The 19,092-nt window shown below is 41.0% G+C and overlaps 1 protein-coding gene across 2 annotated transcripts in view; it reads right to left on the bottom strand.

The window, feature by feature from the left end:
* Nucleotides 1-19,092, bottom strand: part of TRIM44 (tripartite motif containing 44) — a 111,373-nt gene that overhangs the window by 80,886 nt on the left and 11,395 nt on the right. Inside the window, exons 2-3 of one of the 2 annotated variants that reach the window (XM_030331405.1) lie at nt 7,238-7,315; nt 2,277-2,507 (exon numbers count right to left, since the gene is read on the bottom strand). In XM_030331405.1, coding sequence (XP_030187265.1) covers nt 2,394-2,507; nt 7,238-7,315 — 192 coding nt within the window. In that variant the 3' untranslated portion in view covers nt 2,277-2,393. Of the gene's footprint in view, nt 1-2,276; nt 2,508-7,237; nt 7,316-19,092 lie in introns of those variants that run through there. The other variant, XM_030331404.1, reaches the window with a different exon arrangement.

The raw sequence follows: 19,092 nt of genomic DNA, 5'->3' as shown, positions 1-19,092 counted from the left end.
ATCATACAACTCACCAATTTAAAGATGTAATTCAGTGGTCTTCAGTACATTCACACAGTTGTGCAATCATCCCACAATCAATTTGAACATTTTCATCACACCGAAAAGAAACCCCCAGCCCTTACCAGTCACCCCCACCCCATTTCTCCATCTCCCTCAGCCCCAGGGAACAAGGGGTCTATTTCCCACCTCTATAAATCTGCCTGTTCTCGACATGTCATATAAACGGGACCACACACTATCTGGTTTCTGGGGATTGGCTTCTTTCACTTAGCATCACATTTTCGAGGGCTATCCTTTTTGCAGCTTGCAATGGGTGCTTCATTTCTGTGTGTCGCCCAGCAGTATCCCACTCTATGGACATACCAGGTTATAGGTACGCGGTCATCCGCTGGGTGGTCTCCACATCCCAGACGGTATGATCATGCTGCTGTGACCACTGGTGTGCAGTGTTGGTGTGGACACCTGTTACCATTCCCCTTGGGTATCTATCCAAGAATGGGCTTGTTAAGTCCTATGGCAACTCTGTTTACCCCTGTGAGGAACCGCCAGACTGTTTTCCAAAGTGAGTGTACCATTTCCAATGTTTCTACACCCTTGCCAAGTTGAAAACGTCTCTCTACTGGAAAAACTAGAGCCCTGTAGTCCTCAAAACTGCCAGCCAGCTCTGGCTCTGCTATCACTGCCTGGGTGACCTCCGGCAGGGGGTCCTGGCACCTCAGTTTCCTCAGCTGTTAAGCGGGGGACTGGAGATGGCCTCAGACTTTCCACTGAGCCCTACGTTTATTCGTTTAGTCACATCACGTGAGACACCCTGACCAGTGGGAAGGCAGATGCTGTCAAAAGCTCAGCTTGGGGCTGACTGCACGCCTGCGTACCTGACTTCGCATTAACTCAGTTTCCACTGTACCTGAATAATCTTACACGGCGACTGGCCTGCCTGAAAAAAAAATTAACAGAATCTGTTTATGCTATTAGGAAGAAAACAGAAATGCCTTACTGGATAAAACTTCCCTTTGGCAATAATGGCAGACTGGCCTTTAGGATTTTAGTTTTCCAAGTAACAGTTCAAAGACTGAAGTGGATTCAAATGATAAAAATGTTTATAAGGGATGATGTTAGATGAAAAAAGCAGGATACAAACTATGTATGCATGTGTGTGTGTGTGTATATATATATGCATACACACACCCACAAATACACACTCACACTAATACATACACATAGATACACACAGGATAACAGCTACACAGAGAGAGACGATAATACTAATTTTCTATTTGAAAGACCAAGCACCATTAACCAGTTTTCTCCTACGTGTGTCCTCAAGTGTGAAGAAGTGACCATGTGCACCAGAATCATGCAGGCCGTGTATCACAAGAGCAGTCTCAGAACTACCCAGTTGGACGTTCTGGGTGAGGCTCAAGAATCTGCAGTCAAGAAAAGAGGCACTCGAAGCTTACAAACCACTGCAAACAGCATAAGGCTTTTTCCTTTCTTTTTGATGCTTGTCTGTTTTCCACATTTTTCTACAGAGAGAATGTATTATTTTGATAACTGGCAGACAGGGAAAAAGGGAAGCTGTCTCGCTTTGTTTTGATAAAGGCAGGGGGACAGTGAAGGAGGATAAAGAGCATGCTTCTCCTCTTTCTGCTGCTCAAGTGTCCACAGAGGAGGAAAAGGGCCACGTTTGTTTCCCAGTGGATTCTAGGCCTCAGAGCCTAGATCAGACCTGAGAAAGCACAGGCATTTTTCCCACTTGGTGTTCTACATCAATAACAGGCAAATGCTGAAACACCAGCCTGGGTTCTTCATTTAGTCAGGGCTAAATGCTCCGGGCTGTCATGGCTCCTTTGCCACCTCCCCGTACTTTTTGTTGGAAAAGGCCATCCTCCAGTCCTCGGACCCTGGGGCTGTAGGCTGCAGGACCCGGTAAAGGCAGGTAAAAGAAGAATGTGAGGGAAAAATAGTCAGCGAAGAGTCATACTGCTAAGGACGACAGCACATCTATCTACGTTTACTCATCCGTGGGTTCAACAACCGTGTGTGGGGTAAGAACAGGAAGCACCCCAATGTGGAGTCCTGCTCCCATCACTTACTAGCAAGCTATTTAACCCCGCTAAGTCTCAGAGTGCTTACCCATAGAACAGGGCAAAGGATAGTATTTCTTTTCATACTGTTGTTGTAATAGATAATGTGTATCTATTACTATGGGCCAGGTACCCGACTAGGGCTTGAGGGTACAGAGATAAAAAACACAACAAAACACTTCAAGATTACTACTTACAACTTCCTTTATTTTTTATGAAAAGTGCAGAAATAGGTCAGTAATTCTAATTGCTTTCCAACCAAAGAATCACTTTTGAATGAATCATCTTGATAACTGAGGCATCTCAATTCTCTGCTTCAGTTGGCTGAATAAACACTGTCCCAGTGAATGCTTCTGTCTTAGGGCAGGGCAAGGACCAGCACCGAGACCTGGCTTGACCCTGGTGAATAACAAGACACTAACAACAGGAATTTGAGTTAGATTTTGCTTACATCCATTTCTATTTGTACATGCCAAACCTACCATTTTAACAAGAGTCTGATTAGCACAGTAGAGTGAAGGACTGGGCTATGTTCCATTCAATGATATCAGCTACTAAAATGGACTGCAAAGTTCTCTTGCAATTATAAAATGCTATGTAAATGCTAACTAAAAATAGGACAATTCTCAGATATATTTAATTTCACGTGGCCAGACAATTCTTTGGTTTCACACTTTAGTACGAACACCTTTAGAAACTGAAGAAAATACCAAAAAACAAACAAAAAAAAACCCTGTTATGCTTTAGGCAGTCTTAGTATGGCTAGCTCCCATGTTTAATCCCACTCCAGTCTGAAAGAATGTGAGCCATTTGGCTTGAGTTTAAGGCACTTTTTTGAGAATAACTTCTTAAAGATTAGTATGATTTTTTGAGACACAACTGTGTTTTTAACTACTTGTTTCAAGCACACCAGACATAGGAAACAATGAACAGCGCATCTTAGATGGAAAGAAAAGCAATCAATACTAATAGAGAAAGCCACTAATAGAGTGGCTGTTATTAACTGCATAATAAGAGGTTAGTTGGACTGAGTTTAGCATGTTATCCTTTTGGTTCAATGCTTTCTGAGAGGCTGGACAGGGGGAAGAAAGGGAAAGGAATCAATGTGTTTTCTGAGTTTTAGTTTCTTCTGGGTAGACTATGAAAGATTATTGCATAGTCACTTCATAGGAGAGCTGTGAAGAACTCAGAATGCTTTCAAGCTGTTAAAAATCCAGGTGTGGATGGACACGGACACAAGGACACACGGACACATGGACACACGGACACACACACACGGACACACACACACACACACGATTAACTACATGTTTTAATTTCCCTGAAGTCTAACATAAATATAAGAAATCTACAGATAAAAATCCTGCTTTGTGCAATAAATGTTTCTGAAAAGTAGGACGGAAAAAAAATTTGTTTGCAAACTGGTTCGTATCAAACACATCAGGATGCCTTATTATTTAAAAGACCACTTCCAATTAAACAAACTAAAGATTGCTTGTTACTAAAAATAGTCTCTTTCCATTGTAAACAAAGTTCTAGATCCCCGGAGATATGCACCCTTAAAACAGGGCTCACCATAGCAACATGCATGCACACAACTTAATCGGGTTCTGTGCCTTACTTCCCAACCGCCACTGGCTCTGATTCCTGTCCTCAGGCTCACCCCTAGTGGCTAGAATTTGGTGTCCCCTGGTGTCCTCTGGTTTTAGAACTCAGCCCACTCCTGTACCATGGCATGAGCCTCCGTCACCCTCTTAAATCCTGACCAGAACTCTTCTCCCTCTTTCGGGCCTTGGTGTTTCTCTGCTGGACATGGTGCCTTACAGGAATCCTGTCCTCTCAGGCAGCCTCCGTGTACCTCCCTCTCCTCTCCTCTGCCCCCTCAGCTCAATTTGTTTGTTTTCTAAGTCTGAAGTTTTATGTATCTCATTTTTTTTTTTTTGAAGTTGAAATCGCTTAGATTTATTTATAAGGGCTCTTCTGGCCATCTGCTGAAAGGAATGAAAAAAAATCAAAACAAGAGGGAAGGAAAATCACTAAGGTCCACCATAGTCTCTAATCACCACAGACCCACTGAATCAGCAACCATGGGGGGTGGGCCCAGCACTCTGTATTTTATAAGTCCTCCAGGTGATTTTTAAAACATTAAAGGTTAAGAACCACTGGTCTGAAAGAAAAAGGGTCATCGGACAAATATTTTGGACAAAATGAGGCTTCTCATTCAGAATAATTAAGTCTACATTATTGACACAGAAGTATACCCAAGATATTCTGTGTAATAAAACCACAGGTATAGTATATTTCTTGTAAAAAAAAAAATCTTAGAAGTATATTTCCACATGGAAAAACTGTCTAGAAGGTTACACACCAAACTGTTAGAAGTGGTTAGCTTGGGGGAGATTCACTTGACTTTTCCTTTATGGATATCTGTATTTTTTAATCTATAAGCATATATTATTTTATAATTTTAAAAAATGGTTAATCTAGTCATCTTCCACTCCTCTCTGACAAAACTCAGAGGTAAAAATTAACTCAGTCCCCTGTAGATTTCAGTGTCTGGACTAATGAAGCTTTGTGATGCTTTAGGGAATTCTAGAGGAAGTGAGGCAGAGATAGTGCTCAGTGCTCCATGACTCAAATCAGTGCTTCTATGAAAAGCTCCTGTGCCAGGAAATGACAGGTCATAAAGCCTGAGAGATTCTGTCCCTCTTAAATAGGCCAACTTAAAAAAGATATGGTGGAGTTCTGAGGGAAAGCAGAACAAACTAAAAACTTCTCTCGGAAGACGACTATTTATTTGTTGCAAAAATTATATACATAGTGTCCCATTTCCCACACACCCCCCTTAGTGATCTGACATTCATTCTGCAATTACAGTGGTCCTTCTTCAAGCTAGCTCTGGGTCCATATAGCATATGTATATGGGAAACTGGAATGGGGCTTGAAAATAAAATAGATTGGTGGAAATAATCTGGGACAAGATAAAGAGAAGATAAAAGAGGTGAGTGTGTATGCACATATCCAAGATCAAGTCTGGTCCTAACAAATATCCTTTAGCTTATGATGCATCATGGGAAAATCCTGAGGCTTCCAGGAGTTGCTCCCATGGGACCACTCAATTTTTTCACCTCTGGCAAGCTTCCCATTAGAAGCACTATATGCATCCATAAAGGACCCCAAAGCACTTTACTTGTATTATCATCATGCACAGAAGCCACTCAATGTAATCTGTACACATCCTCTTGCTCCATCACTGCCCACAAGCATGTGGGTGTGGCAGAAACAGAAAACACAGTTGTCTCCTTCAGGATAGACGTTGCCCCAGAAACCAGAGAAACTCAGTTAAAAAAAAAAAAAAGCTTTCAGTAATCTTTAATAATTAATTAGCTCATCTTCACTTAAGGAAAACTACTCATACCAGGGGTCTTTCTACTCTGAGCTAAGAAAATTGATGAAGGCTACCCCAATATTTTTCTATCAAGATCCTCTCTATCTCTGGAACCCTAACTATACCAGAAGATAAGAGATATTACCAATGTTCCAATGCTGTCGATGCTATATGAAAATTATTTTGCAGATTCAGGACCACAGCCACCTTTTGAAAAGCCTATCATTGTCTGTGACTCTGCCCTGATAGTGTTTCTGATTAGAAAATCGAGGCACAATGTGATTAGAGGATAGAAAGGAGGTGAATCCCAGGGCTTGGTCTGCAGCATGACATAAAAGAAAGAGCACAGCTACTGGAGTCAGTATGAATCGCAGCTTTAAATTATACTAGATTCAGGGCAAATGGCCCTAACCTCCCTAAGCCCCAGTGTGTCTTTATCAATAAAATGGGAATAATAAGCTACTCTACCAGGTTGTTGCAAAAATCACAAGAATTTAAGTCAGGGGGAATAAGAAGCATTTAATGGGCAGAGAGTTTCAGTTTGGAATGATGAAGTTCTGGAGATGGACGGCGGTGGTGGTGATGGTTGGACAACAATGTGAATGTACTTAATGAGACTGAACCATACAGTTAAAAATGGTTAAAGGGGTAAGTTTCATTATGTATATTGTACCACAATTTTTTTTTTAATTTTTTTTTAATGTTTATTTATTTTTGAGACAGGGAGAGACAGCATGAACGGGGGAGGGTCAGAGAGAGAGGGAGACACAGAATCTGAAACAGGCTCCAGGCTCTGAGCTGTCAGCACAAAGCCCGACGCGGGGCTCGAACTCACGGACCGTGAGATCATGACCTGAGCCGAAGTTGGACGCTTAACCGACTGAGCCACCCAGGTGCCCCTGTACCACAATTTTTAAAAAAGGAATGTCAGGCTCCCAGCACAGTGTCTGGCTCCCAGTGGGTACTCAAAAAATGCTAGTCTATTCACCATATGAAGAACTTTAAATTAAAAAAAAAAAAAAAAAAAAGGTAGGGGATACAAAACGTGAAACAAAATTGTGCTCTTTTCCCTATTTAATTGTGAGAGGCTCTGACTGTCAGGAGAGCCAGCTGGCATCGATACCAAGTAGTGCCACAGTAAGTCTCCGGGTAGGAGAAGGGAGGCTGTGTTAGTCATAATCCCTCCGGCATGTTCAGTTCCCAGTCCACCCCCACCCTGGTATGGAATCTCCCAGAATATCAATCCTACAGCTCCTAACATCTTGCAAAGAAAGCTGGGAAGCTGAAACCATTTCCCAGACCAGACTCGAGGTCATGAGGACAAAAGCATTCGCGGTGGCAGCTGGTTCCTGTAAGTGGCAGAGAGACAAGACGCGAGTGCTGAACACCAACTGGAAAAGTCTGGAGCCTGTTCCAGTCCCCAGCATTAAGCTGATCAGTACCTCGGATGCCTTTGGCTGAATTAAATGGGCACAAAGGACAGTAGTCTCAAAGGCGTGTTAAAGGAAGATTAAAAATGCACTTGTCTGCAGTTCAGAGAAAACAATTAATGATTATGTGTTGTAAGTCATAAAACAGAGAAGGGAAAAAACAGATGACTTATCTCTAGGCATATGAGAACAATGCTTCTGATAGGCAGACTTAATTAGATCTTGATGCGACGTTCAGATAGATGATCATTAACATCCCTAGAACTTAGCTCAAGGAGAACGAAATACTTGGAGTACCAATACCAGATCAATTCCAAAACAATACTTACTTTAGGATCTGAGCTCTTGAACTTTAACCTTTCCACCAACTCGATCATAGCCGCCTTCAGTCCGCCAGAGTCTTTGCTCTAGAAGAAAGAAAAGTCAGGGGTCATTAGACAGCGTTTTGTTGCTCTTTCAAACACAAATAGCATTTCATGGGACAACGAAATGGAAAGCAATTTTTTCTTCTTATTAGCCAAGAGAACTAAACGACTAAGGAAAGCTGCACTGTCCCTCTTCCTCTATTGGACAAAGAGGGTCGGGACATAAATTGCCCACTGACCTGAGAGAACTACTGGAATGAAAACTAAATGCAATTTGTACAGGCTGACACATTGCTTCATCTTAGGGTTCAACTGCGCCAGTGCTCACTGAGGGCTGAGGGTCTGAAAAGAGATTTTGATCTGGGATGTCCATTTTATGACTTAGTGGTTTTTATTTTGAACTTCTACATGCCAATTACAGAAGTATGCAGTATTAAATATTCTTGTAAAAATAAAAACAAAGAAAATGCCCCGAGATTTCAAATGGTATTACAGTGTGCTGTTGAGTACAGGCTTTTGAGTCAGACATGTAAGGTTTCAAATTTGGGGTCTGTCATTAACTAGTTGACTAACCTCAGATAAATTACTTTCTCAAAACCTTCTCCCCTTCTATAAATGGGGATAATAAGCAGCATTATTTTGAGACTTCACTAGAACAGTGTAAAGGTATTTGCCCAGTATGTGGCACTTAGTAAGTGCTCAATAAATGTCTATTATTATTGTTATTTCATTAGAACGATTAGAGTAACACAATCCAAGAGAAATGTAATGTAAGCCATAAATGCAAGCCACATATGTAATTTTAAGAGTTCTAGTAGCCACAGGGGCGCCTGGGTGGTTCAGTTGGTTAAGCTCAGACTTCGGCCTAGGTCATGATCTCGCGATTCATGAGTTCGAGCCCCGTGTCAGGCTCTGAGCTGACAGCTCGGAGCCTGGAGCCTGCTTCAGATTCTGTGTCTCCCTCTCTCTCTCTCTGCCCCTCCCCTGCTCATACTGTCTCTCTCTCTCTCTCAAAAATAAATAAATGTTAAAAAAAAAAAAAGAGTTCTAGTAGCCACAAAAATAAAGTGAACTTAATTCTAGTATATTTAACTCAGAATACCCAAAATATTATCACTGCACATGTAATTTCAACATGAGATATTTTATACATATTTTTCATACTAAGTCTTTGAAATCTAGTGTGTATTTCACAAATGCAGCCCAATTCAATTTGGACAAGCCACATTTCAAGTCCTCGAAAACTATAGATAGCTAGTAAGTACTGTGTTGGTCAACACAGACTCAGTGAATGGACTCTACAGGCACACAGCCTGGACTCAAGTCCCAACTCTACCACTGGCTGTGTGACCCAAGGCAACTTAGCCTCTCTACGCTTCTATTTCTTTACCTGTATAACACGAAGCTAATAACAATACTTGCTTCATGGGGTTATATCAAGATTAAATGAACTAGTATATGTTAAGGTGCTTAGAAAAGGACCTGGAACATGGTAAATGCAACAGATACATGAGACACTTTTATTATTGTTGTCTATCTGCCTCATAATGTTTTAAACTCCTTAAGGGTAAGAACTACATCCATCTCTGCATCTATGCCCAGCATCAAGAAGGGTCTGAAAAAGTCTACTGAACAAATGAACGAATATGCAATCTGAAAAAAATGAATGACCTAATTATAATACATGTGTAGCACACTCTAAAATCACATAAATTAGCTTATTTTATCTCAACTCCTTTGTGGGATACGGTAGGATCATCACCCGCATTTTACCAGTGAAGAAAAGGAAGCATGAGGAAGTAAAATGACGGTCATTTTTATGGGGAAAAGCAATAAAGAGGTACAATATAAACAAACACTACAAATATCTGTTACTCAAAATTGGTCTCAGAATCAGTGATATTTTCCAAATTTGCAGAACCAATTCCAATTCCTCTAAAACAGGAAATACTTAGTAAGACCCCTTTAAGTAGATTAAAATAGACTAAAGGCTCAATGTTTTTTCCCCTCTAACTCTCTTTCTCTTCCAAGTCTATCCAGTAAAAGCCTGGTGTAATACGACTAGACTGGTATCTGCTTTAGATGTGCTCTCTAAACACAGAGCAGTTGACATTCCCATCCTAGCTGTGGTTCTAAATTTTAATAATTTGTAGTTTTAAAACGATGGTTCACAACTCTCCAAATTTCATCACCAATTTAAATCCTTAATCTCTGTGGTCTCACAGCAGACAGTTGGGAAAAGGAATCCAGAGGTCACATACCAGAGAGTTGGGTGAGACTGAAATACCTAAAAAAGGGTTAAGTCGCCAGACACAATCCTGCTTTTATGAGATGATCAAACAATAAAGCCTGTCTGGTGATATCATTTCTCTAACCTGCTTCTCATTGGCTGAACAAGCAGGTCACTTGTCCCTGGAAAGCTCTCTTCCCCCACATCCCAGCTGCCAGCGCCCAATTTAAGCTCTTAAGCAAGAGCCCTGATATATTATGACTCCCCCCCCCCCCGGCTCTAGACAACAGAAAGGAATGCACCAAAACTGTGCCTTAAAACATTCAGAAAAGAAATGGAACGACGAAGGAATCCCTAAGAAGCAGACAGCCCCTTTGCAGGCAGACGTGCCTTGTGTGGAGAGATAAGGGAACCCTTAGCCTTCTCTCATAAAAATACAGTGTGTCAGCAGAATCCTTCCTCCTCTTCACCAAGCATCAGCAGCACTGCCTACCCAGGGGAGAGACAGAGGAAGATGCACAGATATTCTCCTTTCAGGAAATTCACCCATTCCACCCCCACCCCACTCTTTTTGAGAATTATTCTCAGAGATTAACTGGGGTCTATATTGAGCCAGCTATACTCAGCCTCTAAATGGGTGGTGAAGAAAACATGCCCCAATGGCTTCCTCCCCCCCCCCCCCCATAAAATAAGCAGATGGTTAGAAGGGAGAGGCTCCTCTGGGCAGACCTGCCCCCAACAGCTGCAAGGCTGGGGCAAAAGTCCAAGTGGAAGACCCTGGCCCCAGATTCACCTCGTTTCTTTCCCCACACCCCAGTCCCTTCCTGCACCTGAAAAAGCCTTGTGCACAGATGTGAAAACTAGTGCACCCAAGCTCTGGGAACATCTCTCTCAAGGAGTCACCCTTGGCCACATCTGGGATCTAGTTATACACATTCAGGGGTAGAATCTAACGGCTTGATCCATCTTCGGAGGAACAGACTCAGAAAGAGGCTCTACAGGCCTCGAAAGCAGATTCAAGATATTTCATCAGGGAATTCTTGAGTCCTGGATACTTGGGAGAGTAGTCACGAAGGGGATGGTGAAAGGAAGGGCCCTCTACAGCATGCTACGTAGGGTAGAAACACAGGGTTATCTAGGTCTGAGGTGGCATTTGAATTTGCATGTCCCCAAAGCATAGGGTAGTATGTTTTAGTTAATCATCTGTTTGCAAAAGGTAACCAGGATAGGAAACTATACCCTCATACTTCCCTACTGTGGGGGGATAGAACTACTGCCTATGAAGCTGTGTTCTATTTGAGAAGTGGACCATAACGGTAAGAATAGGCAGGCTAATTCTAACCCTGTAGATACCTGGTTCCATAAATGGCCAGATTCTACTGTGTCACTCCTTCAGCAGGCATTTTGAGTGGCAAAGTGAGAGTCTCCTGATACTGCTCCCCTCCACCTCCATCCCACCCAATACCTTCCAAGAACACAGGAGTTCAATGTAAGCGTATCTTGTTTACACATCTCTTTCCTTCCCTGAAAGAATGTAGAACACAAAGAGACAATTGCTATGTTGTGACACCCGACTCTTAAGAGTTTGATCAATCTGTGGAAATGTAACATCCTTCAGAAAAGTCAGCTCATAGGGGTGAGTCATAATAAAGCCAAAGAAAGGAAAAATGCCTTACACTGGAAGGTGTTCTTTACTCTCCAAAGCACTTTCATATGCTCTTTCATTGGCATTTCACAATGAACTTAAAAACTAGTATACTCACACTTCACAGCCAAGAAAATGGCTCGTGGAAATCAAATGAGGAACCCAAAAATCACACGACTCATACACTTTGTCAATGGCATTTCACAGTGACACAGCAACTAAGAGGTGCTACGTTCTCACTTTACAATGGTGAAAAAATGGTTCTGTGGAAGTCAAATGAATACCCAAATGATGCCCCCAAATCACAAAGTTAGTCAGTAGCAAAACCAGGATCAGAATGATTCAAATGAAAAAGATTGAGATATATATAGATATATACAGATATATATATATATATATATATATATATATATATATATATAACAGAAGAGATTGGTGTCAAAAATACATAAGAAAATACAAAAGGGATTCCTATAAACAAGTAAAAGTCAAATATGCCCCAGAGAAATCCAAACATAGGATAAGAACATAACAGAAATGTAGAATGGCTAATAAACATCTGAAAAGATGTAAAAGATGCTCAAACTTCTTGCAATTAAGATATTTTTTATTCATCACATTGAAAAAAAAGTTCTGGGGGTGCCTGGGTGGCTCAGTGGGTTAAGCGTCAGACTCTTGAGCTCAGCTCAGGTCATGATCTCGTGGTTCAGGAGTCAGGCCCACATTGGGCTTTGCACTGATGGCACAGGGCCTGCTTGAGAGTCTGTTTTCTTCTCTCTGCTTCTTCTCTACATGTGCACTTGCTCTCTCTCAAAATAAATAAATAAACTTAAAAAACTGATAATATGAAGCGATGAGGGGCTTTGGTGAAACTAGGAACTCTGCTATATACCGGGATTCAAGGCAAGACATAATGATTTTTTTTTTTAAACCTTGCAAAAGGAACACAGTATACCTATCATTTATTTAAAAACAAACAAAACTATTACTTTTTATGGGCGCTATGTATGTATGTAAAAGACCCGAAAGAAAAGACTGCAAGTGCTGGTATTGCAGAGAGTAGTAGGAAGGGTCTTACATTTAGCTAAACGTATTCCTATTGTCTATTTAAGATTTAGTATCCATAAAGGCGGGAGTGACGGAGGGAGGATAGGCCTACAGCTTAAGTACCTCTCTACATGAGTTTGCTTAAATAAATACTAGGGCACTGTTCCCCTTATACTGCAAACATATGAATCAGCAGGTACTAGAGAGGTTTCTTTACCTGTGTTCATGTAAAGATTCCAGGGAGTTAGAAATCCCTAAAATTGTATGCAAAATTTGGAATGTACATGCACTTTTCTAGGGAAAGGGGCTTAGTTTTCCTCAGAGCACCAAAAAAGTTTAACTTTCCTAGTGCAAAGACAATTGCACACAAAGAAAGAAGACCCAGGTTCTAGTCCTACTTCTGCTACTAACTACAGCGTGAGCCTGGGAAAGTCATTTTATATCTTTGGGTTTCTGTTTCTCAATATGTGAATAAAGAATATGGACCAAATCAGAATCTACAAATTTGTAGCCTGCAGCCTACAGAATTTGTTTTTTTTTTTTACTTTTTAGAGTGTTATCCCACATAGCATACTGGGAATTTTAAATTAGTTGCCAGCATTTAAAAATCAGGAGATAAGCTAGAATCGTGTTCTGTCGAGGACAAAACACGATCCTAGCTTCTTTGGAAAATCTAAAAGACCTGATTTATACTGAGCTTCCATTCTCATAAGGCAGCAATCGGCTGAGTAAGGAGCAGCTATCTGCCTTCTACCAGGCAAGCTCTCTCCAGTTTGCCATAGTCACCCTCATTGGCTTCTCTCATTTACATTACCTTCCTGGTCCTGCAGACATCTGAAGTGGCTATCCCTGGAGGCAACACTGGAAAGTTCTCTACCTCTAAGGGTCCTTGTATTTGAACACCAAAAGTTGGGAGGTCTTTCTTCACAGGGGTTGAGAACACCTCATCAACACATGTCCATCCAGTCACCTCCAAAATAAAAAAATAATGTAGCTCATTCTAATGTAAATGTCCTTTGAAAAAGTGTAAGGGCAGAAACAAAGGTGGAATACGGTAGGTGAAAGGGCATCAGAGCAAGAAGTATCTCTTGACTTTTGTCTCTTGACAAGAAGTATCTCTGTAGTTTTATGGGAGTTAGTCTAGTCTAATGCCAATAACCAGCTGGACACCAAAAGAACAATCTGTCAGTAGAAATGCAAATGTTAATCACTTAAACATCCTCAACTGGTTCCTAAGTATTGACTTCTGCATTACAAAAAAATCAGAAGATACCGAGTTCAGAAAGCACACTGGCTGGCTGTTTTGGTTTTTTTCCTATCCCACTGGCCTTGTGTTGGTAACATGCTTTAAAAAAAAAAAAAAAAAAAAAAAAAAAAACAACCCAACTTTGTTATTTTTACAAAAAGAGTTTTTTTGGGAAAAACAGTGGAAGAGGACTAAAGACAGAATATACAACAAGTCCTCCTAAGGAGTCAAATCAGAAAGCAAAGTCTTGTCAAAAGGAAATAAAGCTGAGTTTTTGTATCACCACGCCATGCATAAAAATTCTTTACTGTCTTCAACATGACTTGATTTTCCAGCTCCAAGTCCACTCCTATGTTGGGCGACCACCTTCATACAGTTGCTCAGATCCAAAATTATTTCTTGGTCTAAGGAACCCACCACCAAGTCTTTCTAAACCTAACTCTAGAACATCTGCCGCCTCCAACTACTCCACACCGTCCACACTACTCATCGGGCCAAGCAGTAACACCACCCCCGTTCTCGATACCCTACCAGCCGTTCTCCACACAGACACCGTGGTGAAACTGTAAGAACACAGGCCATGTTGCTCACACCCTTTCTTAAACAGTCTATGGCACTCAATCCTCATCATGGCCTACCTCATCAAGGTAATCAGATCTTATCTGTTACTATTGTTCCTTCATCCCCTACCCTTACTCATTTATTCTCCAGCCATCCTTTTTATCTTCCAGCAAGCTTATTCTGGTACCGAGCCTCCTCACATTCTACTCCCTCCACATGAACCACTATGCCCCCAGATCTTCCCATCACTGGCTCTAACTCTACCCAAGTCACTACCCTCGAAAAACTCTTCAGATCCTTAAATAGCCTCCCTCTCATTCCCCATCCTGGTCAGTCTCCTCTCCTTCTCCTAGTTTCTTATTCACAGTATTTATCATTATTTGAAATACTGTTTACTGTTGAACTTCCTCATGTCTGTTTTGCTCATACAATATGAGCTCCATGAGAGCAGGGACTTAGAACTACTTACTGCTAAATTCCCTGCTGTCCAAAAATACTCCACACCTGATTAAACGAATAGAGCAAAGAAAAAAATCACCATGCCACTAACTTTAAACTCTACATAAAAACATCTCAATAAGTACTCTACCTCAAAGAACGGTGGTAAAAATTAAATAGGATAACGTGGGAAGCTTATAGTAAGGAACTTGACACATACTAAGTTCTCAATAAGTTTTAGTTACTGTTGTTTGTTATTATTAATTGAATAACAACATACTGAGGGACTACTAAGTACCAAGTACCAGACTCGAGAAGTGATAAATGGAAAAAAAATAACAAAATGATGTTATTAATCAAAATACTCTGTAAAATATCTAAGAGGAAAACTTCAGATAGAAGAGAAAGAACAGTTTTAGAATACTCAGAAAGTATTAAATGCTTTCATACAGAAGGTAAACATCAGAATGTGCTGGTACAACATTCAAGTTTAAATGTAAGTGGGAATAATTAAAACGTGGGAGTAGAGGCAACAGGAGGTGGTGGAAAGAACATGTACTTTGGTATCAGACCTGGATTCAAATGCTAGTCCTTCTACTTATTAGCTAGGTGACCTTCTGCAAAGCTCAAGCTCTTTGAGTATCAGTTTTTTCATCTGTAAAATGAGAACCATAATATAACTTATTGTGGGAGTTGTACCGAGATCAACTGAAATAATGAATGAAAAGCACCTGACCTAAAACCACTCAGTAACTATTATTATATTCTCATCTCCAGAAAGAGCCTCAAAATTCAACAGCAGACAAGAGTTTCTAGACCGCCTTAGTTTTATAACCTCAGCCAAAGATTAGCATTTTCATTCTTCGTGCACGTTAAGTCAGAGTCTACCACTCAACACAGGTTATGTCCCACCAGGGTTCAGGCTGACCCAAAGAACAGAGAGGAGAGCAGAGGGGTGCCTACACTACCTCTCCCCTACTGGGGAGAAAATGGAGGCTATTTTCTAACCAGAAAGTAAAGGGTGTATTGCCTCTGCCTCCCCTCTGCTTCTATAAAAATTTCCCACAGTTCAGAATGTAAAACAGAATTTAAAGAGGACAACCAGCAAGACTTGTGAACCTAAAATTAGACCTACCAGCTGTGTTTTGGTTAGCTAGTGCATAAGGCACCAGCAGGACACTGAAACATACAGGAGCCTCTTCTCAAAGATAAGGTTTTCACCAGACTATCTTGCCACCAGAATAGAGCAGGCAGAAGGAGCAGAAGGAGAGGAGGCTGAACACTTTTCACCCAAAGAAACTTGGGTGTCCAGAACTTCTACTGCTGCCAGACTAATCGGTCTGGAATTGAACTCAGAACGGAACCTTAGATGGCTTTATAATGGTAATAAGAATAAGAGTTACCAATTGCTGAGGGCTTATTATATTCCAGGCACTATGCTAGCCTCTCTACATGTATGATCTTTGTTTATTTTTCACTATAACCCAATAAGGAGAAACAATTATTATGCCCATGTTACAGACGAGGAAACCAAGACTCAGAGATGCTGAGTGAATTATCCAACACGACACAGCTAGTAAGTACTCAAACGCACAGACTGCAAAGCCAACTGATGCAAGACTGCTTGGCCCTTCATATTTATTGTCCCATTTTCCCTTAGTAACAGACCCCAGCTTTTAGCTGGACACAGCCTAGAGAAAACATCTCCCCTGGAACTAGATAAGGCCACAGGACTGAATTCTGGCCAGTGAAACATAAGCAGCAATGTATACAACTTCTAGAGGGTTTCCTTAAAATGGAGAGGCGTTCCCTTCTTCACCTTCCTGTGCCTGCTATCCTGGAACCTGGATGTGCTGGCTGGAACACCAGCAGTCAACTTGGTCCATGACAATGACTACACCCTAAAAGTAGCAGAGCAGAGCTAGAAACAGCCTAGATTCCTAATAACTTCACAGTTCCTCCATACTAGCCTTAGACTGCTTACATCCACATCCCTTTGACACAGGGAGAAATAAACATCTATCTTTTATTTTGGATTTTGCTATTATTTGGGATTCTTCCAAATTATTTCATTATTTTAGATGCAGCTGAATTAATGGAAACACTGATATACTAAATCATGCAATACTGTCTCTTTCAGTTTTTCATTGACACCCTAGGACTAGATATTTCATATCATGTATTTACCAAATATTATATGTACATCTACTACTCAACAGGCACTGTGCTAGGTACTGGGAACACAAAGATAAATAACATAGAAGAGTGGCCCTAGAAGAGTTTATAACCCACATTAGACATGAAAAGATATAACACTGATACAGTACGGTATTTAATACCACAGTAAATGTGCATAGGCTGTTGCTATGGGAATATAGAGGAGGGGTACCCAACAGTATCTAGTCTGTATTTACCTAGTAAAATCCTATCCATCCTTTCCACCTCGAATACCACTTCTGCCAAGACATCTTTCCTAATTCCATGCTTACAGATGAAATTAATTTCTCTTTTCTTTGAGCCCCCATAGCATACTATTTGTACCTCTCCTCTAACATTTACACACAAACAAGCACATGAAGACTATCTCTCCTACTAGACTATAAGCTTCCTAATGTCAAAAACTTGTCTTTATTCTCAATATACATCATACAGCTCACCAAAATGACTCAAAAATTACTCAGATAGGGGCGCCTGGGTGGCTCAGTCGGTTGAGCGGCCGACTTCGGCTCAGGTCATGATCTCACGGTCTGTGAGTTCAAGCCCCGCATCGGGCTCTGTGCTGACAGCTCGGAGCCTGGAGCCTGTTTCGGATTCTGTGTCTCCCTCTCTCTGACCCTCCCCCGTTCATGCTCTGTCTCTCTCTGTCTCAAAAATAAATAAACATTAAAAAAAATTAAAAAAAAAATTACTCAGATAAATAAGATTAACTTAAAAATACCAGTCTTTAACAATAAGCTAACTATATGCTATAGTTTGTACACATTAAAATGAATGTCTCCTTTAATCTTTTACTGAAGTTAAAGGGTTACCCTGCTACCTGATCAAAACTATCTAAACACATCTGAACTCAGTTTAGCACATAATGAAATGCTGAATAAGAATATGGTTATTTGGCCTACATTATGGAGAGAGCTTTAGCATATTTGAAGAATTTTGTTTTTTTCATTCTTGATTTATTTTGTGACATCTGAAAAGGGTATCAATATTGGTATTTTTTTTTCTTTGATGCCATGTTGGCTTGATCCTGATCATAGTGATACACACACACACACACACACACACACACACACACACACACCAAAAACAAAACACACATACAAAGGATTTAAGTCTCCTAGGGCCACAGTTCTGTTTCTTCCCCCATTCTCATCTCTACCCCACATATCAGGACTAAAGCTTTCATTTCACCTATTCCTTGTATATATTCTTTCCCCTCTTCTGAGAGGTCCGTGAGCATCTGTGCTTCTTCCTGTCACATACATTTAGACTCTGGCTCTGGATATTAAAATAACCAACAGGGACAGGAATGTGAAACTGAGCTGGTCATCTCAGGCTGAACTGTTATTTCAAGCAGAAGACACAATGAGCACTGACACAGATCCACCTCTGGCTTCTCAGTCCTGGGTCGGACGCAAGGGAAGAGAAGTGGGTGCACCAGTGAATAGGCAGGGCGACTTCCATGCTACAGGCTGTAGTTAAGAGAAGCTGGTGCCACAGGCACACAGTCCTTAATTCTCAGAGGGGTTTAAGAATTATAAGACTACTGCATCAGCAACTTTACCCTGAAAAGCAATAATCTAAAAATATAAAATGCCCATTAACCCACTCTATTTTGTTTTCTGGTTTTGTTTGTAAAGTTTATTTATTTATTTTGAGAGAAAGAGAGGGAGAATCCCAAGCAGGCTCTGCACTGAAAGTGCAGATGCGGGGCTCGATCCCACGAACCATGAGCTCATGATCTGAGCCAAGATCAAGTCAGACACTCAATCAACTGAGCCACCCAAACACCCCAACCCATTCTATTTTGATTGAAAGGTCAGGGAAGAGAAAAAGAGGGCATTGGATTCTTGGGAGAAAGAAAAGGAGAAGCCTGGACCTTTTCTGTGAAGAGTCAGCTGTTAAGACTCCTGGCCAAGCTCGCTCACTTTCCAACTGTAGGACTCTGAGCAAGTTATATGAACTCTCTAGGACTAAGTTTCATTTTTCTTTAAAATAGAGATAATAATGTACCTCCAGGGTTGTTACAAGGATCAATTTAATATATATAAAGAGCTTAGAACAGTGCCTGGCACCTATTATATAACTGCCAGCTATTAATCCATTCTGTCTCCCAGACACCAACAGTGATAAGTCATCTTGATAGTGTGTACCCTTAACTCTGCGGTCTTCCTTCCCGAAACTACTAACTCCAGTCTAATCACGAGACGAACACAAGACAAATCCGAGTAAAGGACATTCTACAAAATACTTGACCATTCCCAGAGATTTTGATTTGATTTAACTGGCTGGGATAGAGCCAATCCAGGTATTTTCTAAACAATCACCTCCACAGATGATTCAGAAACGTGGCACCGAGGTAAGGAACACACCGTTTACTTTGTTGACCTCACCTTCTACTCCTTTTTCACTCCACTCTACTTCATAAGGACCTT

This window comes from Lynx canadensis, chromosome D1, assembly GCF_007474595.2.
Source record: "Lynx canadensis isolate LIC74 chromosome D1, mLynCan4.pri.v2, whole genome shotgun sequence".
NCBI lineage: Eukaryota > Metazoa > Chordata > Mammalia > Carnivora > Felidae > Lynx > Lynx canadensis.
This window is presented reverse-complemented; position numbering and strand designations above follow the sequence as displayed.